Below are 24,776 nucleotides of genomic sequence, written 5' to 3'. Positions count from 1 at the left end.
GAAACTGGAGGGGATACAGAAAGGCAAAAGTGAAAAGTAATTCTCCCTCTCCACCCTGACTCAAGCCACCAGTTCCCTTCCCCAGAGGCAACCACTGTTACCAGGTTCTGAGGTGGCCTCCCAGAGATAGTCTACATATTTAGAAAATCGATTTGATTTTCATACCACCGAGAATGCTGGCAAGGTGTACCTGCTACTTTGTTCCAGAGCCTGCCATCTAAGTGAGTTCCCTTTCAGCCCTCACAGAGGTCTCTGTGGGCAGAGCCACACCGGGCTCTGGTTACAGCTTCTGAGGGCTCAGCGAGGCTTGGTCTCGGTTGTATATTTTTACTCTTTGAACCGAAAATCTGCAAACAACTAAACAGGTGTTAGATTTCTGTCTCAACTGTTTCCACAGTTGCTCATGCGAGGAGCAGATCTACAGGCGGTGGGGGCCAGCAGACCCGGTGGTCTGAGGCAAGTTTAGGCTTTCTCCTCAGGTCATTTACCCTCAGGTCAATGATTTCTAAACTGACAATTGAAAAGTGCAGTGTGACAGGGAAAAATAATATTTTGCCATTGGGATTTATCCCCCCTATCAGGAACCTGTACCTCCTAGAATGTTCTGAGATAAAGGACAAACCCTAAGTCAATGTGGCCCACCCTAAGACCTGTCCTGCCCCCACCGTTTAGGCTCCAAAACCCTGTCACCCCCAGCTCCCATCATTAGTTTCTTGTCTGCAGGCTGCACCCCCACTCCCCGGTCAGGTCTACCTGTCTGTACTCTGACTAGGCCTTGTCTTTAGAACAACCCTCCCCACCAGGCCCTGTCCCCTCAGTCTCTTTCTTTCCATCTTTCCTCTAATTAATCAAACAAATAACATTGAGAACGTGACTCCTTCAAAGCTAAGCTCCAGAGAGCAGCAAATAGAACGGACTGGTGCATTTGAGACCCTTTATCTGTAAAACGAGTATTAAATAATATAGCGGACACAAAAAGACTTTGTCACTGTAAAGTGCTGTATACGTATATAAGACTCACATTCTTATGAAGAGGATGATAATTTAAAAATAAGACGTGGAAGCCAATTAATTTTAAAATTAATTTTTCATCACAAAAGTGTTACTTATTCATTTTAGAGGATTTAAAAAGTATATAAATAGACAAAATAAGAAAAAAATCTCATAGCGTCATTACTGAGTGTGGTGCCTTATATAGTTTATACAATATATTTCATCCATTCCTATGGGACTTGTTTCTGTGGGAGGATTATTGTTGTGATGACCAAAAAATTTTTTTTCTTTATAAAAATAAAATAGTGTCATAATATACATATGCTTTTGTGAAGTGCCTTCTCATTTCACCTGAAAATATTTCAGTGTATAGCCCCCAAAACTTCTTTAAACATAACCATAACACTATTGCCATATTTAGAATTAATAATAGTTGCTTTACAGGGCACTCAATGCTGGTGCTCTGTGACAACATAGAGGGATAGGGTGGGAAGGGAGGTGGGGGTGGTCAGGATGGAGCGGACACGTATACCTATAGCCGATTCACACTGATGTATGGCAAAAACCATCAGAATATTGTAAAGTAATTATCCTCAAATTAAAATAAATATATAAATTTAAAAAGTAATAGTTGCTTTATATCACCAAATGTTGGTCATTGTAAATATTTTTCTGGCTTTTAAAATTATTTTGTTTAAATTAGTGTTCCAAATAAAGTGCTATATTTTGTAGTAGGTTGATGTATCTTTTAAATCTCTTTTCATGCTTCAGCTCTCCCTCCCTGCCCACCCCCTCTCACTTCTCTCTTTCCCCTTCGGATGTATTTGTTGAAGAAACTGAACTGGTTGTTCTGTAGAGTTTCCCACAGTCTGGGTTTTGCTGATTGTATTCCCATGGCATCACTGAACATGTTCCTCTTTCACCTGTGCTTCCTGTAAGTCGCTGATTAAATCTGGACACTTGATCAAGATTCAGTGAATGGATTTTTCAACTCAATACATTATGAATGTTCTCCATGTCATTTAATATTTTTCTACAATATCTTTTCTTTTCTTTTTCTTTTTTTTTTTAGACCCATCTGACCTCTCTGGTTCCAAGTACACTCTGTGTCTTTATTTTAATTTTTAAAATTTTATTTATTTTTGGCTGTGCTGGGTACAGCATGCTTTCTTAATGACCCTAGAGCTGTCAAAAATACGAACATATTTTCATTTATTTAGCTAGTCCCCTATTTGGGTCACTTGGGTTCTTTCTAAATTTTTGCTACTACGTACAACTCACTGATCAACCTCTTTGTGGACTGGTCACATTCTGGCCTGATTTGCTACCCTTCTGTTCTCTTAGTTCCTGCGGATGGTGGATGCCTGTGCCAGCTTCCTCACAGAAGCCTTGAACCCAGAAAACTGTGTTGGAATCCTGAGGCTGGCAGACACACATTCCTTGGACAGTCTAAAGAAGCAGGTTCAGAATTACATCATCCAGAACTTTGTGCAGATCCTGAACTCTGAGGAGTTCCTGGAACTTCCTGTGGACACTCTGTACCACATTTTGAAGAGTGACGACCTTTATGTGACAGAGGAGGCTCAGGTGTTTGAGACTGTGATGAGCTGGGTCAGGCACAAGCAGTCAGAACGACTCTGCTTGCTCCCCTACGTCCTGGAGAATGTGCGCTTGCCGCTTCTGGACCCATGGTACTTTGTGGAGATGGTGGAAGCAGATCCTCTCATCAGGCAGTGCCCGGAGGTCTTCCCACTGCTCCAGGAAGCCAGGATGTACCACCTTTCTGGCAATGAGGTGAGTTGGTGATGAGAGATGCTATAGATAACCAGCAAAGTGAAGGGATTAGCAGACCTCCCAGAGATACAGGTGAGACTGGCTCACAAATCCTTAGGGCATGAAGAAGAAGATGCTATTAAGTTTATAGTTTGAGTCAGGCAGTCCAGAAGCTCTGGGTTTCTGATCTGTAAAATGGGGATGATACTACAGGGTAGACAGCTACTGAGAGGATTAGGTGAGATCTGGAAATCACCTAGCACCATGCCTGGCACATCCTTCCTCTTTCAATTGTGTAAGGGTGGGAGTTTGGTGGGGAGCCACACATATGCTGGAAATATGCCCTGTCCAGTTGTCCAGTCACCATTCCACAGGGCTGCTGTTTTCTCACTTTGCCCATTCTGGGAGAAACATTAGATCTCCTCCGACATTACCTAGGTTCAGACTCGTATTATTTCCTTCCTGAACTGAAAATTTCTCAAAACTCAACTTCCTGCCCCTCATCTGGCCTTCCTGCTGATCTAAAACTCAAGCCTAATCCTTTTCTCCTGGGTTTAGTCTCTTCATTGGCTCCCCACCACCCTCAGGATAAAGCCCACACTTCTGCCTAAACTCTCAGAGCCCAGCCTCCTGCTCACTGCTCTGGTATCATCTCCAACCTCTTTCTCCTGCTCTCCTCTTGGTCCTAATGCACCGCTTGTAATTCCCCAAGGTGGACATGCTTTTTAAGCCTTCAGGCTAATGCAGGTGCTGCTCAAACGACTTTTTCATCTTCTTCATCTAGTTAACTTCTGTACCAGCTTCAAAACTCAGTTTAAGCATCACCTTCTCCAGAGGCCCCTGTCATTCTTAAAGGATCATGGCATTGCTCTGTCATAGCACCAACCACTGCCTGTTAACCATTGAATTCCTCATCTATAAATATCTCAAGACAGGGAGCTTGTTATGGTAGGAAATATGTCTTATTGGACTATTCATCCAGACCTTAGGAGAGTCCTTGATATATATAGCAAAGCATTGCTTAATGTTTTTTTGAATGAATAAATGATACCAAGATGGTAAATAAAAGTATCATTTGTATCTACCTGGTTCTGCTTAACAATTCCTGAAGAAATGTTATATTCAGAACTTTATAAAAATAAGAACAAGCTTAGTGGAGAGGAACAAAACAATTAAGAAGTAATGATAGAAGGACAGCTTGTCAAGTTTGTACGCATGAACAGCCTCACATGTACACCACTATACAACCCAAGTATACCACACATATATACCACTATACAGCAGTTCTGAGGTTGGCTACCAAGCCTTCTTCATTACGCCATTGGTAGAAATATAAGCAAGATAGTTTAGGAATTGTTTTTCAGAGGCCCCTTGGGAGCCCCTTCTTTTCTGTGTGTACTTTTCTAGTTCTGTGTTGTCTTCAGATCCATTATCACTTATTCACTTTGCAAACACATTCTTAAATATTTGGTAGAATTTATCAGTGATGCTATCAGAACCAGAAGGAATTTGTGTGTGTGTGTGTGTGAGAGAGAAGGTTTTAAACTTAAAACTTCAAAGTATGTTTCTTTAATATCTATATCTATAATTCTATTTCTTCTAGAATTAGCTTTGGTAGTTTGTATTTTTCAAAGAATTTTCCATTTCAAAGAAGTTGCTGAATTTATTGGCATAAAGTTGTACACTTATTATCCTCTTTAATATCTGTAGAATCTGCAGTGATGTCATATTTCTCATTCCAGATATTGGTAATTTGTGCCTCCTTTTTTTTTTTTTCTGATCAGGCTGGTTAGAGTTTTATCAATTTTATTGATTTTCTCAAAGAACCAGCTTCTGGTTTCATTTGACTCTCTCTATTGTCTTTACACTTTCTATTCCCCTTATTTCTACTTTAATATTGACTATTTTCTTTCTTCTACTTACTTCAGATTGAATTTTCTTTTCCTTTTCCAGTTTCTTAGGGAGGAATTTAAGGTCATTATTTTGAGATCTTTCTTTTTTTTTCTTCTAATATTGTCATTAGTGCTATAATTTCCCCCCTAAGTTCTACTTCAGCAGTACCCTATATATTTTAATATGCTGTACTTTCATTCTTCACAAATAAATCATGAATACCAACTATATGCCAGATATGGCACCAAACACCACAAAACAGTCTCTGCTTTAATAAACTCCCCTATCTTCTCTAGAGAAGATAGAACACTAAGCAAATAAAGGGTGATGAGTAGACTGATAGAGAACCAGACCACCACAAGGGTCCTGTGTTGAAATGCGGGTCACTGGCAGGTGGCTCAGCAATGGGAAAGCCCTCATATTCCTGAAGACAAGATCAGTCTCTGCAACTCCTCTCAATTCAGCATTTAAAGCATAGAGTATTGATCAATTGCCAACATTCGTGCTATTTTTGTTTCTGCTTCCCATTTCCTAACTCCCTGAAAGGCAGATGTCAAGGGTTTCCTCTTATATAAATTGTCCCTACTATGTCTTCGGCAAAATTGCTGCTGCTACAACTGTTCTGACTTTAGTATTTGTGATGGAGGGGTGGGGAGTGGGATTATAGGCTTTGGGTTTAGGACCAGAGAGAATACTGATAACTAGAAAAGTCCCTAGTGTCAGAAACTTAGACTTGCAGTCAGATGAATCTGGACTTTAGTCCTGATTGCACTGTTTACCTACAGTGTGACCTTGGGAAAGCAACTTAGCTGCCCTAAAGCTCAGTCCTTGTAATGTCAGTTCAGTTCAGTCACTCAGCTGTGTCCAACTCTTTGCGACCCCAAGAACTGCAGCACGCCAGGCCTCCCTATCCATCACCAACTCCCGGAGCCTACCCAAACACATGCCCATTGAGTCGGTGATGCCATCTAACCATCTCATCCTCTGTTGTCCCCTTCTCTTCCTGCCCTCAATCTTTTCCAGCATCAGGGTCTTTTCAAATGAGTCAGCTTTTCAGATGAGGTGGCCAAAATATTGGAGTTTCAGCTTCAACATCAGTCCTTCCAATGAACACCCAGGACTGATCTCCTTTAGGATGGACTGGTTGGATCTCTTGCAGTCCAAGGGACTCTCAAGAGTCTTCTCCAACACCACAGTTCAAAAGCATCAATTCTTCGGTGCTCAGCTTTCTTCCCCCTTGTAACATGGGGAAGATAATACCTACCAACTGATGGAACTGTTTTGAGACTTAAATAAGATAATGAATGAGATGTGTTAGCACAGTGTCTGACAGATGATAAGTGTCCTAGAAATAAAGACTGTTCTTATTCTCACTCAGTTCCTTTATGGCACAATCAAGCATTAAGCATTTTCTTTCTCTGAGGCTAAAATCTCTCTTTCCATTGAGTCGTAATTTTTTTCTGTCTTATTGCCCCAAGTGCTCGGGGCACTTTCTTATTCTCGTTCTATCATCTAGGAAACTGAGCCAACCAACCATTATGATCTCTGAGTTCAGTCTCATTGCTAGCTGATTTCTAAAATTCTCAGTCTTCTCACTGCTTGCATGAGCCTGGCTTTATTCCTGATGACTTGAGTGGAAGTCTGGAGGATACGCTGTGAACATCCTTCTCTTCCTAACCCTCCTTTCCCAGACTTAACCTTGTTCCTCCTTTTAAGCCCACGGTGGTGGTGACAGAGTCAAATGTTAGAACCTAAGGGCAAATGTCAATTTACATTTGATCTAGGAGTAGTATCTGGTACCTTCACTGGGAGAGGTCTTTTGGGGCAGAGAAAGTTGCCCCTTCATTTCATTGCCTCCAAAGTTTCCAGGGACCAACTTGATCTATACCAAATGCTGCTCTGATATGTGTGCTGTCAGGAGGGCTTACTCCTGAGGACAGAGTGTCAGAAGCTTACCCCTGTGAGCTTTATCCAAGTAGTTTGGTTACTTCTGTTCAGTCCTCTCATATGGGCTCTTTGGACAAAGAGTAGTCAGTAAGATGCAACTCTTTGCTCTTTCTAACAATATATAAATAAACTGGGTAGACCTGATTGTTGTGTGTGATTCACTGGCAAACATTTCCCTGTATCTGCAAAATCGCACATCTCTGACTTCTGATTGGCATTTGTCATGCCTTTGAGGTTAATATTTTGTAAAGTGTAGCTGAACTTACGTCTGTGTTCAATCACACAGTCATGTCTTTTTTGTGACTCCATGTAGCCCGGCAGGCTCCTCTGTCCACGGAATTTTCCAGGCAAGAATACTGGAGTGGGTTGCCATTTCTTTCTCCAGGGGATCTTCCTGACCCAGGGATTTGACCCTGGTTACCTTCTGGGCCACCAGGGAAGGCAGGTCTCAATACCCAGCCTGACCCATAAACTGGATGATTGTATTATCTATTGCTGTGCAACAAATTATTCCAAAAGGCAGTTTAAAAAAACAAACATTTATTATCTCTTAATTTTCAGGGATCCGGGAGTGATTTAGCTGGGTGGTTCTGGCTTAGGGTCTCTTCTGAAGTTGCAGTCAAGCTACTGGCTGGGGCTGCAGTTAGTCATCTCAAAGCTCAGAGCCGGCTGGAGTATCCACTTCCATGCTCTCTCAGAAGATTGTTCACAGGTGTTACTTCCTTGCTGATGGTTGGCCCCTCCATAGCAGCTGGCTTCCTTCAGAGCAAATTACCCAAGAAAGACAGCAATCAAGTTGGAATCCTAGTGCCTTCATAACCTAATTTCAGAAGTAGTATACCATCACTATTGTATTCTATTGGCATAGAGACCAACCCAGGAGCAATGTGGAGGGAATAACACAGGATGTTAATTCCAGGAGGTGGGGATTGCTGGGAGTCCTTGTGGAAGCTGGTTACCACAATGATCTAGACTGGAAAAAAAAAAAATCTTTATCAGGTCCTGGGTCAACTAGCTTGCCCATTCTTTCATTCATTCATTCAGCCATCATTTATGGAAGCCCACAAGCTCCAGATATTGTTCTTGGTGCTGAGATCTGTTGAAGAAAAGGGCTGTTCCAGCCACGAGGGACATTAGAATAAATTAGGTGAGGGTGAAAAGTGCTGTGATAGGGAAATTCAGGACTGTGGGAGCATGTGTGGAAAGGCTAGAATGGCTTCCCGGGGAAAAGAACAAAGTGACATTGACAATAATGTCAAAAAGATTACAGGGTGAGTGGTTGGGAGGTAGTGTGGGAAATTGAGGACAGATATGGGGAGATCCTGACAGCAGGCAGCAATGCAGCATTCAGTCAGTGGGAACAAAGTCTTCCGCAGGCCAGGATGCAGGACTAGGATACCAGCCTGGGAGTCAGGAGTAAGATCACAGCTATTGTGGTCCCTGGCGAGTCAGCAGGCTGTTGGTGGTTAAAGAGGGGAAGCTGGGGCCTGCTTCTCTGAACCAGAGTAAGAGTCACAGGAAACCAATTCTGGGAGGCTAGTGCTGTCCTCTAAATATCGCTCTATAATCCCTATAGATGGATTATAATGGATAATCCCTATAATGGATTATCGCTCTATAATCCCTATAGATGGTCCCTATAATCCCTGAAAGAGGACAGATTGGTGCTGGAGGTTGTACCTCAACTGTGGGAAGGATGGTTTAGAGGCTGGAGGGAGAAATCTCAGATGGGACAGATTTGTCTTTGGTGCCAATGCATTGTTCCATCCTCTCCTACCAGCTTGGTGTTCTCATAGTGCCTCCAAGTTCTCAGGACCACCCCACACCCTCATCCCAGCTGGCCTTTCTACTGTCAGTGCCACAGGCTCAGCCCAGGATTGTCCTATCACACATAGCCATACTCCCTTCTGCCGACCCACAGAAGAGAGCCCTGCTACACACTTAATGGCCATGGTTCGGCCTCAAGAACTGAGGATAAAAATTTATTATATCTGACTATTGGCACAGAAAAATAAAATCTCTTCTGGGAAGTAGATGTTGGATGTTGGCTGACCTGATTGCATGTGACTATTGATTGGATTCACCACTTGTGGGCTTCAGTCTTTGCTACTGTAACCTGTGTGTCACCATCTGTAGGCAAGACTGAAGCTCCATGATCCATATTAGGTCAGTTTAACCTTGTAGAAAAAAGAAGCTGCTTTGGTCATGTGGGAAATGGGTCCTGCCTCTCTGTCTCCCATCAAGGTCCTACACCTGTAGAACCTCCCCCATCAAGCCCAGGGATGGCTGGACCAGGAGGAGGGCACCTCTCCCTTTTCATTAATAACATCAACATGACATCTCCCACCACTCCCTTGACTAGCTTTCAAGGGCCCTGCGTGTGCCAGATGCTCGACTCAGCCCTCTATATTACAACCTCATGCATGCTCACAACCTGGTGGCAGAGGTGTGATCACAGGCCCTTACAGGGACTGTGTCTCTTCTCCAAGGTCACATGGCCATAGGTGGTGAAAGCAGGAAGGAACTCTGGTGTATCTGACTCCAAACCTCTGCTCCTTCAGCCAGGTTCAAATATCTGTGGTATGAATTTTTTCACTTGTTCAAGGCTCTGAAGGGTCATATGCTTGATGTTGGGACCCAGTCCTCCGATCTCCCTGGATACATTCTGTTCCCTTTTGGTTCTTTTCTCCTAAGTCTCTGGATGCTCTTATATGCCCAGTCAGGACTTCTCTTCCAGAAGAGGCCTGGTAGTGAGCAAAGTCCGGGATATCATCAAGAAATTGAAACCAAGGAGCAGTGGAAGGTGGCCAGAAATTAAATTCTAGGATTCAGTGCTTCCAACCAAGCAAGAGAGAAGAGGCAAAAGTACATTTGATTGTAAACAGATCTGAACTTCTTAAAAAGTAGTAAAATCTACAACTGATAACCTTTACTGAGTTCTTATTATCCATCAGGCCCGAGGCCAAGTACACTAAGTATATTACCCCACTTAATCTTCCTGACAAAACTATGAGGTTGTTACCACTAAAATCTCCATTATACAGAAGATGATACTCAAGGAGGTGAAGTCACATGGTCATACCGTAGCAGAGTTAGGAATCAGGTTCTGTTGCCCTGGTTCTATAACCTGAGCTCTGAACCACTGTACCATTCTGCCTTTTTGTACTCCCACTGGTTTTCCAGATCATTTCGGAGCGCACCAAGCCCAGGATGCATGAGTTCCAGTCTGAGGTATTCATGATCATTGGTGGCTGCACGAAGGATGAACGGTTTGTGGCGGAAGTAACCTGCCTGGATCCCCTGAGGCGCAGCCGCCTGGAGGTGGCCAAGCTCCCCATGACAGAGCACGAGCTGGACAGTGAGAATAAGAAGTGGGTGGAGTTTGCATGCGTGACATTAAAAAATGAGGTCTACATCTCAGGTAAGCAGAAGTTATGTGATACCAAAGCCAGTTCCCAAGGCACTATGTGCTTCCCTGAGTGGGAGCCATGCAACCATCCTAGAAGAATTAGTGTGGATGGCACTGATCTAGCACTGACTGGGTCAGAATGTGGAAACCAGGCACTCAGATGGTCTTATCACGGAAAGGGGATTATTACTAAACCAACCCTAATCCTTGAGCAGTATTGTCCTAAGAACTGAGGGAACAGGCAGACAGGTCCTGTACTTTCTGGAAAAGGAAGAAGGAAAGTGATGCTAGAGTTTATCTGGTGCCTGCTGTAGGCAAAGGTCCTGAGCATTGGTAATACAGTAATGAATATTCAGTAATTTATTCAGTAATGAATAAAAATCTGACCCCTCCCCCAAGTTTATTAGATTTTACCTTTAGATGCTCCAATAGCACCCAATACTTTTTCATTTTTTACTTCTAAGTTGTTTGCTTAATTATTTGTAATTACTCTATGCCTGTTTCCCATTAGTCCTTGAATTCCATGAGTCAACACTGTATTCCCAAGCACTGTGTCTGGACACATAGTAAATGTTCAATAACTATTGAGTGACACAGTCTCTACCATCCTTATAGCACTTAGTGTAAATAAACAAAGTGTAAATAAACTTACACTTTGGTACCATTTAATTATTTGCCTCTGACTTCAACTCCATATGGTAGGTGATTTTAATCTCCAGGTTACAAATGGAGAAAACAGGCTCAAAAAGTAGGGAACTTACCCAAAGTCACACATTCCAGTCCATGTTCTCTCAGTCTCACGCTTTCCCATGACATCAAAAGCCACCTCGCTCTTCTTGAGGTGCCAAGGGAAGAGACAAACATCCCATCCTCTCTCTTGGAGGTTTTATCTAAACTTGTTTAGGGAAGAGTTTATTCCCAGAGCTGGCATCCTTCAGAATAAAGGGCAGGTCAGTTCTTCCTTGAATATATTAATACCATAGATTAGATTCAGCTTTCTTTTATCTTGTAGAAATATTTTTAACTGCTGTAGAAGATTTAAGCAATACAAGGAGTATAAACTAAAACATGGCAGTTTCTCTGTTCCATTACAATCCTACTTTTTTTTTTTTTTTTACAAAAATGGTTTTGTATTGCCTTAGAGTAAGGAATGCTAGCCGCAGTAGCAAATTCTAAATCTCAGTGAATTACCACAGTAGTACGTGGGGGCTGAGGGAGAGCACCTGCTCCACTCAGTTCTTCAGGAACCCAGGCTCCTTCCATCTCATGATGCAGCTGTTTCCACACATGACCTTAAAGCTTGATGCATTTTGGGAAGAGAGAGAAATCGAACAAGTTGAGAAGGCACACCTGCTCACAATAGCCTCAGCCTGGACACGAGGCACCAGTTCTGCTCACATTCTATTGGCAAGAACCAGCCACATGCCCTCCCTGTACCCCCATGATGCGGGGCTGGGAAATGTAGTTTAGCCATGTGCCCAGGAGGAAAAGACAGGGTTGGTAGTCAGGGTCAGTCTTTGCCACATGCACGATACATGTTATTTTATTCTACAACTTTTCTTTTCTATGTCTTCGATTTGTTGTTGTCTTTTTAAAAATGATACAAGCAATACACAAAAGCATGCCTGTTATACTAAATCAACAGAAACAGGTACTCAATTAATGATCTATTCTAGACATCATTACATGATCTACTATACGTGTTAAGTGTATAATACATGTAAAGTACAGCACAATCCCAAACACAGGGTGACATCTCAACAGTATTACTCACCATTATCATTACTGTGAGGGTTGTTATTGTTGCTCTTTTACCAGTTTCAGGGCTGTCTGTTGAATGAATGAACCACAATTTTTTTCAATGTCTATTTTCCCCCTGAAAAAAAGGCCACAACAGACATTTTCATACATATATATTTATGAACTTGTGCTGCTATATGGAAAGATTCCTGGAAGTGGTCATAAGAAGTGTAAATTTAGAATTTTTGTAGATATTGTTAAATTGTCTTCCAGAAAGTTTGTACCAGTTTACAGTTCAACCAATAATGGATGACAATGCCAATTTTCTACATCCTTTATTATCATTAACATTTTTTATTATCAATTACATTTTTTATTTTTTAACATTTTTTATTATCAATTACATTTTTTTAATCAATTACATTTTTTATTATCAATTTTTTTATTATCATTTTTAACATTTTTTATTATCAATTACATTTTAATAGACTTGAATGTTTAAATTTACACTCTAAGTTAGTGAGATTGAATATATTTTCATCTATTTATTAGTTAAATGTGTATTTTTTAAAAATAAGCTGTTCCTATCCTTTGTTTTTCTATTGGTTGGTTGTCTCTTTCTTATTAATTTTTGGAGTTCTTATTGTATGAAAGTGTTAATCACTCAGTCGTGTCTGACTCTTTGCAACTCCATGGTCTGTAGCCCGCCAGGCTCCTCTGTCTATAGGATTTCAACAATACTGGAGTGGGTTGCCATTCCCTTCTCCAGGGGATCTTCCCAACCCAGGGATGGATTGAACCTGGGTCTCCGGCATTGCAGGCAGATTCTTTACCTTCTGAGCCACCAGGGAAGTTATTTGTATTGTAAATACTTTCTCTCAGATAGTGATTGTTTTAACTTTTATATTTTAAATAGTAACTTTCTTTTCTATACAATTGTAGGTTTCTTGTCATGCTTAGAAAGCCCCTCACCACCCCCAAGATCTTGAACATTTTCTATGATATATTCTCCAGTTACTTCTATAGCATTTACACTTAAATTTTAAGTGTAATGTGAAATAGGGATCTAACTTAATTTTTCTCTAAACAAATAGCCAGTTGTTCTAATGCCATTTTTGATAATCTCTATATCTTTTAGTTTGTTTCTGTACCTTGCTTTTAATTGATCAGTTTGTCTCATCTTACGCTAGTAGCACATTATTTTTATTATCATAGCCTTTTGGTATTTTGATATTTATATGTTTTGATATTTGCCAGGGAAAGCTCTCTCACTCCTTCTTTTTCACATGTTTCTTAGAAATGTTCCCAAATCTACTCTTCCAAATGAAGTTTAGAATGGTCACTTCACGTCCTGAAATCCATGAAAAGCCCTGAAGACACCCAACATAGAGGTTAACTTGGGGAGGGTTGACATCTTTGCAATAACCTGTCTTCTCATCTGTGTACACGATATGCCTGCCCAGTTAATCAGATCTTCTTTTACATCCTGAAGTAAAAATTGAAGGTTTTCTCCTCCTTTTAATAAAGTTGGCATACATTTCTTTGAAAGTGTATAGTATTTTATAATTTTGGATACTACCTGAATGGGATCAATACCACAGTGTTTTGAATAGAGAACTCTAAAAGGTGCACAAACCCACTCCCCAAGAATGGTTAAACTATATGAACAAAAAGCTCACAGAAGAGGAAGAAGCTCAATCTCCCTAGTAGCAGGGTAAAACCAAACTGTGACATCATTTTTCTCTATTAGGATGTAAAGCAAAACAAACCAACCAAAAAAACCCTCCTGATATCTGCTGTGGGTGGGGTATGAGAAAAGGTCAACCAGGACAGCTTTAAAGGCTCTTTGGCAGCACCTATGAAAATTAAGGTGGGCACGCCCCTGACCTAGGAATCCCACCTCGGGGCTCCACCCTTGAGAAACACTTACTCATGACACAGAGCGTCATCAGTGATACTCAATTCCATACTAGTGCACAGTTGAAAGTCTGAAAACTACATCTTTCAAGTATTAATAATTAGTAGTACTCTGTGCTGATGGGGAAAAGGAAATACAAAGTCATTAAAATATTTTATTAAAGTCACCAAAAAAGTCAGTTCTCTTTTGTCTTGGTCTCTCTCCCTAACTGAAATATGTATTTTCTGTTTATTGAGTTGTTTTGAAAATTTTTTTTTACCAGCTCATCACTCCATTGTGAGCATCTCATTCAGTCCCAACAGAAATAATTTCAAAGTAGGACAAACCTCACTTATGTTTTTATATAAATCAGAGATATGAACCAAAGAATTTTCTAAGATTTCATGGTGATTTCTCCAGGCTTGTATTTGTTTAAACATTAATAAATAAGTAAACGTAGAACTTAAACTGCTTTCTATTTTGATGCTCATCAAGGCCCTACTGGGCTTTCCAGGTGGCTCAGTGGTAAAGAATCCATTTGGGATGCAGGAGATGCAAGAGACATGGGTTCGATCCCTGGGTGGGGAAGATCCCCTGGAGTAGGAAATGGTAACCCACTCCAGTACACTTGCCTGGAGAATCCCATGGACAGAGGAGCCTGGTGGGCTGCAGTCCATGGGGTCGCAAAGAGTCAGATATGACTGAGTGACTGAACACAGAAGGGCCTACTATTCCCACACACAATCGTCCAACCTCACCTGTCCTTGTCCTGCCTGACCTCTTGCTCCTCGGCCACACAAACACTGAGTGCAGGCTCCTGCTGGCGCCCATTTGCCTAGGCAGACCTGGGTACCACTTCCCTGAAGCCTTCTCTGGACTTAGCTCATGTAGCCTCTTCTCCGAACTCTTGCAGGACAGAGGTGACACATGGCACAGCCTTACACTGTGTCTCCCTGTTTCCCTGTGTTGGCTCTGTCTCCCCAGCCACACTGCACACATCCTCATGAATTCTTTTGTCTGGTGGGGTGGAGTGGGGGTTGGTGTTGGTTTGGGGATGTAACACTTATAGGCCTTTGGGAAATTATGGGAGAAGCTGTACTTGTTACACATCCAGTGGTTTCTTAAATGCTGTATATGTCTTCCAGGTGGTAAAGAAACACAGCATGATGTTTGGAAATACAATTCTTCAATCAACAAATGGATTCAAATTGAGTATTTGAACATAGGCCGCTGGAGGCACAAGATGGTAGTGCTGGGGGGCAAGGTCTACGTACTCGGAGGTTTCGATGGCTTGCAGAGGATCAACAATGTGGAGACCTATGACCCCTTCCACAACTGCTGGTCAGAGGTATAGATTATTTCTATGAGTAACTCTGTATGGTTGCTTTAAAACTTAAAAAAGAAAGATATCTGCCAATGTTGGTATATGGCTTTCTGATCCTTCTCCTCCCACTGAGAATATTTTTGGTGGTACCATCGATTCAGCATTTCTGCTCAGGTCACAGAAATGACTTCCTTCCAGGTGAGGGAACTCTGTGTGGGTACCTGTCCTATCCTGGCCAGAACCTCAGATGTGGAGTGCAGGCTTGACCCTATCTTGGTCTGCATGTCTTGGTCTAGAGTCTCTGTCTCCTAGGACACCATCTACCCTTGTCTTCTCCACACTGGGCACACAGGGATCCCTTGACCACACTGTTGAAACCCAGAGTCATTTGGTAATATTTAGGAGTTAGCCCTTATTCATGTGCCTATAAGATGAACCATGTGTATGTCTTTGTGTAAGACTTTAGCAATACAATCTCAGGTACATATCATACTCAAGAAAAGGCAAAGCATTGTTCATCAGTGGGCATAAAGTTTCAATTATGCAAAATGAACCAGCTCTGGAGATCTGCCTATAGATAACACCTGGAACCCTTATAGCAGCAATTCTTCCTAACTATAAGTGCTAAGGACAATGCCTGGGACATAGAAGGCACTCAGTAAATATTTTTTGAATGAAGGAGCACATGAATAAATATGAATATACATTTTTGAGAAAGCAATCTCCTCCAACACTGGCTGGTTTCATCTCGTATACACTTATTGCTGTCTATACCCCACCTCCCCTGAGAGCTGGACTCTGGGAGAAATAGACTAGAAACCAGAGCCAGGAGGGAGGGAGGGTGGGAAATGTATGCTTTGATCTCTGTATCTCCTCCAACACTGGCTGGTTTCATCTCGTATACACTTATTGCTGTCTATACCCCACCTCCCCTGAGAGCTGGACTCTGGGAGAAATAGACTAGAAACCAGAGCCAGGAGGGAGGGAGGGTGGGAAATGTATGCTTTGATCTCTGTATCTCAAGGGAGTCAAGCCCACAGGCCTTGTGATTTCAGGCTAAGGATGCCCGGGCTTGTGTTCCCTGATTCCTGGCCTGTGTCCTGTGAACCACTGCAACAATCTGGGCAGTGTGACTGAGAGCTTCTCCTGGTGCCCCTGTGCCCCTGCAGGCTGCGCCCCTCCTTATCCACGTCAGTTCCTTCGCAGCCACCAGTCATAAGAAGAAGCTCTATGTGATTGGGGGAGGGCCCAACGGGAAACTGGCGACGGACAAGACTCAGTGTTACGATCCTTCAACCAATAAGTGGAATTTAAAGTCGGCCATGCCAGTAGAGGCTAAATGCATCAATGCAGTGAGTTTCCGGGACCGTATCTATGTAGTTGGTAAGTGAGCAAATGGCATGATGTGGGTGGGGTTCAAAAGGAAAAGAAGATGGGATTGGTCCAGGCCCTGGTGGAATTTCTTTCAGTCCTGGAGACAGAAATAGCCCACATTTAGGAGACACGCAGAGCAGATAGACAATGGGGCTTTGGGAAGGGGAAGCCAGAAGTTGCTATGGGAACAAAGTGTGTTGTAAGCATTAGCAATTGCACAGAAATTGAATATGCACAGTATAAGTGCCCAATAAATGGCAGCTACCATTATTTCTTACTTTGTGTTCATGGGAATTTTATTCTCCCACTTGCTTTGAGGGCTCTGAAAGGTTGCATTTAGCAGGAAGGAAAGCCTGACCAGCCAGACCACAGTGGGCATGTAATTGTTAAGGATGATAGATCTCAACCCTGACTACTCATTATGGAGTATTTTACAAAAACATGGGTACCCGGGGCTTGTCCAGACCAATAATATCAGAATGAGGAGGATGCTGGCCACAGTGCCAGGTGTTTTTAATGTGCAGGTGATTTTAAAGTACAGCCAGGGTTGAGAACTACTGATTAAGGAAATACCCAAAATAAATAACTTCAGCAAATAAGAGCTAACCAGAGAAGGCTCCCTGAATGCAAAATATGGGAACAGATTAAGGCAAAATCCCTTTTCTCCCTTGCTTCAGGTTTCCTGTGTTTTTAATGGTCAGACTCATGACTCTGCCTCAAAGGTCTGACCTCAAGGTGGGTTACTAGAGCTGGTGTTCCCCGTCATGCTCAGTTTAGAGATGCCCCCACTTTTAGTCACTGTCGTGTATATCAATACAAGACTTCTATGTACCAGGCTTTCTGCCAGGTGCTTCAGGTGCGTGATCCCTCTGTTTTCTCATAACCACCATGGTCTTGGTGCTCCTGGTTACAGATCCCAAAGTGGCAGAGCAGGGTTTATGAGCCAGGCCTGCCTGATGCACCACCTGGTATTCCCTCCAGGAAGCAGTCTTAGGGAACATTTTGGCAGTCATGGGAAGTCAGGTGTCTTTTAGAACCTGATTAGCACCTGGCTGCAGAGTTTCAAGGGCTGTGAACTATTTCCAGCATGAGACTTCCGGCCCCTAGTTACCCATTCTGGCTTTCTTGAGGGCCGTGAATTTGCTCTTTCTTTTGGCAAGGTGGTAGACTTGACCTAACCAGTAGTAGTTTAGTAGTTAATGGCGAAGAAAACCAGAAAAACTGAAATGCTCACGGTGTTTCCTCTTCAGGAGGGGCCATGAGAGCGCTGTACGCCTACAGCCCCCTGGAGGACAGCTGGTGCCTGGTGACCCAGCTCAGCCACGAGAGGGCCAGCTGCGGCATCGCGCCCTGCAACAACCGGCTCTACATCACTGGGGGGCGGGACGAGAAGAACGAGGTCATCGCCACGGTGCTGTGCTGGGACCCCGAGGCCCAGAAACTGACGGAGGAATGCGTCCTGCCCCGGGGAGTGTCCCACCACGGCAGCGTCACCATCAGGAAGTCGTACACCCACATTCGGAGGATCGTGCCGGGAGCCGTGTCGGTCTGACCCCGGCTGCGCGGAGGGCGGAGTCACGCGGGGAGCCCGCCTCCCTCAGCCCTGCCCTTCGATCCTACTTGGGACACCAGCGGGGCAGGACCAGGGGCTCACCGCGGCTCCCCCTGGGGGCTCCTCGGAAGTCACAGCTTTGGGACACTTGAGACCAGCCAGGAATGTTTGCGAGACCTACCTCAGGAGGAAAGAAGAGTAATACTTAACATGCAAGACACACTTGTCCCCTGCCAGGTTCTATACCAGGCGCTTTTGTACACCAATGCCTTTCACTGTCCTAATGACCTGATTACTGAATATTAAAACTCCCATTTGACAGGTGAGGAAACCGAGCTTAAGAGAGGCTAAGTGATTGCCCTAGGTCAGTCAGATTCTAAGTAGCTAAACCCGGAGTTTAAACCCAGGTCTTTCCATCTCTAAGTCAGCGTAGGTTCTGTCAGGCCATCTATCTCAGAGCAGGAAAACACAAAGCAGAAAATCTCATCTTTTGGTCTGACAGGTTGGCTAGAGGATTCACTCAGCAAGGCAGGGAAATAAAGGTTTTGTTTTTTTTTCTTCTTCTTTCTTCTTTTCCTTATATTTAAACCACATGGGATCTTTGCTGTGGTAACCTTGGGCCCCTTGTCAAGAGTGTATCATAGGTTGTTCTATCTGACAGTTCTGGGGAGGTGGGTCTGGGAAGGCCTGTTTGCTCTGGAAAAGGTAAAAACCTTTTGTCCTCCTCATCAAAAGCCTCTATTTTTTATGATCACATGAGGCCCATCGTAGCCTGCAACTGTCACTGCCGGATAGACTTGTACCTTCAGCACAGCCCAGTGCCCCAGCCTGTTAATGTCCAGCAGTTGTATTGCAATGTAGAAAAGGTTTTTCCAGAGACTCAGAATACTGTTTTGTTTTTTGTTTGTTTTATGTAAACATCCTTACATTGCTGGCCACTGAGGAATGAATGGCTCTTCTTGACAGTATACATTCTAATTTTTAGACAGTGATTTGGGTCCATGTCCCTGTGACTCCACCTGCCTGGAAGCTTTGTCTTCGGGATCCTTTTAATCCCTGCTATTTGGCTTTTAGATCAGGTTGGCGCAGTTTTGACTCAGAGTCTGTTCTTTACTCTCAGAGATAGAGCTTTCAAATGAGCTCACTGGAAATTCATTCTAATCCCCGAGTTGGGGAAACAGATTAAGATATCCTATTTCAGATGCTGTACTTAAAAAGCAACAATAATGGTAACAACATAGTAACTGCATTACCTAATGTCCTTTATTTTCATCATATGATTTCAAATCTCTTTATAGAGTTTTATTTCATGTCAGATGTGCCATTTTGTGCTTGTACATCTCAGCAGTTTGGGAAGATAGAGGTATTAGAGTTGATAGTGAATTCAACTTTCATAGAAAAGTTATGGTTAGAAGAAGCTACAGCTCAAAGCAGATAAAACAGACTCGGAAAATTACAACTGAAAATTTTATTTATGCATAGATCATTGAGGATAAATATAAATACATGTTGATGTTTGAGAAGCTCTGTGTCTTAGAGTCAGGTGTGACACTTTAGCTCCCTGCTGTGAAAAGTGAGGTGGGAAAATACAAACATATTTGTGGAAATTTAGAACACATACCTCACTTACCCATGAACACTGATAACCTTAATGAAGCTCTCAACTGAAACAATTTAAAGTACTTCAATTCAGCAAACATTCCTGGAAACTTTTATGTTTGGCAAGCCTTGGGGACTCTAAAAAGCAAGACAAATTTCCACCCTAGAAACACTCAATTAGCAGGTAAATGGGCCACTTGTCAATATTATAATTTTTCTTTTCATCAAGCTAGAGAAAAGGAGATGTACATGAAGTTATGAGGTTGCATTCAGGTCTTTCTTGCCCTTCCAAGTTACCTCCTTGGGAAGCTGTGCTCTTAGATCAATGATACAGCCATTGTTTACATGTTTGTCTTTCCTTGGGATTGCCTTCAGAAACCACTTATGAGCTCTGGGAGGAATTAGTCATATTTCAAAGGCAATTTCAGGAAAGAAATTTCAAAGAAGTTCAATGACAGCATCATTGGCAACACAGAGAGCCTCCCCTAAGAAAGAATGTGATCCTTGTCCTGGCTGTCCTTTGATGAGAGCAATTGGCAAATTTTGAGCCCAAATTTTCAACAGGTCAACCCTATGCTGGGAAAGTGAGGATTTAGGATCTCTGTGTTATAAACCTGGCTGTCAATAATGGGTTGGCAAACAGATACGCCTACTAAGAAGATCCAGATTTCCGCACTTGAAGCTGCCAGTCTATAACTTTTAGGGATATAAAAAAAAGTTCAAGTCATTCTGGGGAAACTATATCATCAGGATTTAAATTTCTAGGCCCTAGCTAGGGATGGAAGCCCTTAAAATCTAATTTCCGTTCTTAGATGAAAAAACAAAAATCTAGTTCACAGGAAGTTGACTGTCATGAGCCATACTGCCAGCAGGGGGACGAGGCAGGTTGGTGCCAGATGAGTCAGAGACAAAGGGCCCTAGGACTCAGGCAGAATGTCCTAGCACAGCCTACTGGATCTTGAGTCAGGTCCCATGAGTGGATAGAGAACCCTTGACTGGAAGGAAGAGGATGAGGTAGGAGGAGGAAGAAGTCAGGTTTGGACACGGGTCTAGAAAATGATGCCAGGGGCCCTGGAGTTTGGGAGCATGACTCCCTTCTCAAGAAGGGGGAGAGGAGCATAAGGAACCCACTTCGTAGAAGTGAGGCAAAATTAGAGCAGGACTAGCAGTAAGACCTGTTTGCTGTGGGGCCTCTGGGCTGCTTGGCTAGGTCTTTTGTCTTGCTGGACCAAGAGAGAGAGGCCCAGAGGCTCTGATGAGGTGGAATCTGTCAGGGAGGTTAAAGGGCCCCAATTGCCAAGGCTGATCTGAAATGGGTAAGGAGCTAAGCTCACCCAAAGATCAACAGATAAATATTCTCTTCTTAGCTTTCATCACATTCTGCATGCATTGGCCTCAGGAAACAACCCCCCCACCCCCAACACACACACACACACACAGCTCTTGAACTCAGAGAAAATGTGCTCTCAGGGAAGTGCAAATATTTGCTTATAGCTGTGAAAATAGAGCTTTGCTATTTATGAAAGTCCTTGAGGTACTGTTGTTATTTACTTATCCTACTTGATTTTGAAAAAGAAAAATACTCAGTAAAATTTTCAAAGCGGGTAAACACCACTGGAATTTCTTATGTAAAGTCCTAACTTGGGGTTGCAAAAGCCTTTTTCCCCTTAGTATCTGATCTGGGTGTTGTATGAGATCTCCTCATTTGAGGAGTCAACTTTCATGGAAATCTGTAAATATTTCAAACATGGCTATTGCAAAACTAATTTTAACAGGTCAGATTTTCATATTTTTAGATAAAAATATTAACAAAATCCTTAGTTAACCAAATCCTTCAAGCATTTTGGTTACATGAAGTTGTATTTTTTTTAAGTGATCAAACTAAAGATATCATTTATGGGTAAAAATCAAATAAAGTTTTTATTTATTCAGTATGTATGGAGTATGTATGGAGTAAATAAGAATATTTTATATACAATTACTAGCTGAATTTTTTTTTTTGGTTGATATGAATAAGCGGTATCTGAATAGAAATTAATTTAGGAGGGGAAATTTGAAATGTTTCAGTTGATTCCAGGGGGCTTAGATAAACTCACATGCTAAAATTAATCAGATTTGGTTTACAGAATGGCAAAAGTAGACAGCTTTTCCCTCCCTCGTGCCTCATTGCCTCTGGGAGCCAGCGTTTACCAATCTGTGTGACTTTACAAACTATGTGACTCTCATCCTGCCTGACTTGAAACCTTCCTGCAGGAGGCCTCCCTCTAGGTTTCTGGTCTACCTTCTCAGCCCTGCCTTCACCATCTCCGTGTAGTCTCTGAAGCCTTAGCCGACCTTTGTGCTTCTCAAAAAGGAGCGCATGAAACTGGGAATATGAACCAGAGAGCTGTGACTCTCGAGCACTGGAAAACTTGTCATCATTTATTTTCTTCTGGATTTCAATACAAAGATGCTATGCAATAGGAAAGGAAAACCTGGGGCTTTAAAGAAATATGCAGTCACATGAATGGCTTTTGGCCATTCTTTCTGGGCCTCCTTAGAGACAGAAGTTCTCACTTCTCAGTCTTATGGATTCTGAGTGGAAAACCTTGGGAAACACAATCCCATTCCACAGGTTGTACGTGTTCTGGAGTCAATCCTGGGCCATGGATCCAAGAGGCAGTTCACCAGCTAAGAGTCAAAATGGGGTTTTGACCTTAACTTCACCGCCGAACCCTCCAATTTTGCTACTGGATCTAATTGGTAATCTGATGCCTGGGCAGCTTGGCCAGGGCCTGGCATCTGCCCAGCTCTCCTTTCTTGTCTTTCTGCTCCTCGTGCTCTGCTGGTGCGTGGCCTCCGATGGACCAGCCTCCTTTTCACTGGAGATGTGGCCTTTATGTAAGATCTCAGTCCCCATCCCCTCTTCCAGTGGACTCATGCCGCATTTTCTCTTTCTATATGCTGTCACATTCAAGACTCTTGATGATGGGGACTAATTTGGGTCAGGTCTCGCCCACTGCCAGTCTGCCCAGGCTGCCTGATTACTAATCACTCTGGTTTTCACTCCCACATTTGTTTCTGACACCTGGGGATTTTCCTTTTCTTCTTACCTGCTCAGCTGTCTCCTTTGTTATTGATTCCTGAATGACACTCATGACCTTGATAGCCATGCATGCCCATCCCTGATAGTCTGCCCAGTGGGTCACAAGTCACACCAAGTCACACTTGAAAAATACAATGGGATGACCCAGAGGGATGGGATGGGGAGGGAGTTGGGAGGGGAGTTCAGGATGGGGAACACATGTAAACCCATGGCTGATTCATGTCAATGTATGGCAAAAACCACTACAATATTGTAAAGTAATTAGCCCCCAACTAAAATAAATAAATTTATTAAAAAAAAAAAGAAAAATACAAGGGTGGAGGGTGCAGACCTGGGCAAAGACAGAGCCGAGGCGAGGGGAATGGAGGTTGCAAAGCTTAGTTTAACACTTGCAGCAGAAACCAGAGGGAAAAATCTGACTGCACAAAGAAACCTATGAGTCTGACCTTAAACAAACAGAATTTTTGTGGGTGAAATTCTATTCTTTCACAATAAAAATATAGTAATAGGAGCATTTATTGAGTAATTTCCCAGAAATATGGACAGAGTCATAAATAGTTTTGGGACAGTGACAAATTTGTCTAGGTAGAAATGCTGGATTTTTAATTATCAAACTACATCCTAATAGAATGTTACATTCCCAGAAAAGGTCACTATAGAAGCCTGAAAGAAAAACAATACATTACACATTGTTCTGGCTGAGACTTAGACATTAGTAAGGAGTGAGTCTTTGTGAAACAGTGCAACAAATATTGATTGAGTACTTAATTTGTACCAGACAGGATTCTAGGTACCAGGGCTCCACATCCACGAACAAAACAGAAGTCTCTCCTCTCATGAGCTAACGTTCCAGTTGAGAATGTTACAACAACAAACAAGTACATAATACAATGTCAAGCAATAATAGATGCTTGCAAAGGAGTAAAGCAGGGTTCAAGGTATGCATGGTTAGATAACATCGCCGTCTCAATGGACATGAATTTGAGCAAACTCTAAGAAATAGTGATGGACAGGGAAATCTGGCCATGCTGCAGTCCTTGGGGTCACAAAGAGTTGGACATGACTTAGAGACTGAACAACAACAAGGTAGGCATGCTACTTTAAACAGGGTGAACAGATGCTCTTTCTGATAAAGTAACTTGAGTGAAAAGAGTATCTGGGGAAGCAAATTCCAGGTAGAGGGAATAGCCAGCGCAAGGGCCCTAAGGTAGGAGGCTCAGTGTATTCAAAGGGCAATAAGAAGGTCTTGGTGACTGGAGTGAATTCTGAGTGATGGTAAGGAGTCTCAAGGTCACTGTAAGAACTTGCCTGTGATCAGAGGAAGATGGTAGGGCATAAGACAAGTTCAGAAATGACACAGATTCACAAACGTTACATACCCAAGCTGTTGCAAATTCAAGTCTGCTACTTTCACAGTGTCAATTAGTAGTGACTGCTGAAAGCAACTTTTTTGTGAACCCAGGAAACATTGCGTTGTGTGTGTGCATGCTCAGTGTGTGTGTGCATGCTCAGTCGTGTCCGACTCTTTGTGACCCCATGGACTGTAGCCCTCCAGGCTCCTCTGTCCTTGAGGATTCTCTGCCATTTCCTTCTCCAGGGGATCTTGCTGACCCAGGGATCGAACTCATGTCTCTGCATCTCCTGCATTGGCAGGTGGATTCTTTACCACTGAGCCACCTGGGAAGCCCTGTTGAGATTTCTCCAAATCCTTGGTCTTTATGACCCTGCCCTGTGTGCCCTCATCATGGTGGGCTAGGGGCTGACTTTCTCAACTGTCTGGCCACATGAGCCCAGGGGGCTTTGGGGACAGCCTCTCAGATAGTTATCTACATTCCCTGTGTAAATGGAAATAGACACTCAGACACATGGGTATCTGGTGAAAATGAGACAATCAGTGGTGATATTGGTGGGTGGTAAAGCAGGATGAAAGCCAGAACCTTTAAAGTCAGTGACCTATAGGAAGCCTAGATGATTTTCTAAAACCTCCTATATCTTGAAATAATGTGGACTGAGATTCAGTGCAATATAAAACAAATAAAAATCCTTAGTGGTTAAGTGCAAACCAACAAAGCATTTAAAAAATCTAGGTAAAACGTGTGGCAGTTCAGATGGTAACTAGAAATTAGGTTCTAGGAGTGTTATTTCTGGATGATTTTAGAGAATATGTCATCCCAGAAGGTGGTTGGAATT

At 42.7% G+C, this 24,776-nt stretch overlaps 1 protein-coding gene and 1 long non-coding RNA gene across 10 annotated transcripts in view; one reads left to right on the top strand and one right to left on the bottom strand.

Annotated features, from left to right (window-relative positions):
• Positions 1-21,435, top strand: part of KLHL6 (kelch like family member 6) — a 113,532-nt gene extending 92,097 nt beyond the window's left edge. For all 9 annotated transcript variants that reach the window (XM_081571182.1, XM_081571185.1, XM_081571184.1 and 6 more), the window contains 5 exons: positions 2,338-2,787; positions 9,790-10,027; positions 14,798-15,000; positions 16,146-16,359; positions 17,601-21,435. In XM_081571182.1, the coding sequence (XP_081427308.1) occupies positions 2,338-2,787; positions 9,790-10,027; positions 14,798-15,000; positions 16,146-16,359; positions 17,601-17,902 (1,407 nt within the window). In that variant the 3' untranslated portion in view covers positions 17,903-21,435. The remainder of the gene's footprint in view (positions 1-2,337; positions 2,788-9,789; positions 10,028-14,797; positions 15,001-16,145; positions 16,360-17,600) is intronic.
• Positions 7,130-17,910, bottom strand: LOC145538698 (uncharacterized). The gene is made up of 3 exons (XR_014077185.1): positions 17,585-17,910; positions 11,790-11,891; positions 7,130-7,426 (listed from the first exon to the last, which is right to left on the bottom strand). It is a non-coding gene; the product is annotated as an uncharacterized LOC145538698 (long non-coding RNA).
• Positions 21,436-24,776: the final 3,341 nt, after the last annotated feature.

This window comes from Giraffa tippelskirchi, chromosome 2 (genome assembly GCF_054371585.1).
Source record: "Giraffa tippelskirchi isolate mGirTip1 chromosome 2, T2T-mGirTip1v1.2.pri, whole genome shotgun sequence".
NCBI classification, from domain to species: Eukaryota; Metazoa; Chordata; class Mammalia; order Artiodactyla; family Giraffidae; genus Giraffa; species Giraffa tippelskirchi.
This window is presented reverse-complemented; position numbering and strand designations above follow the sequence as displayed.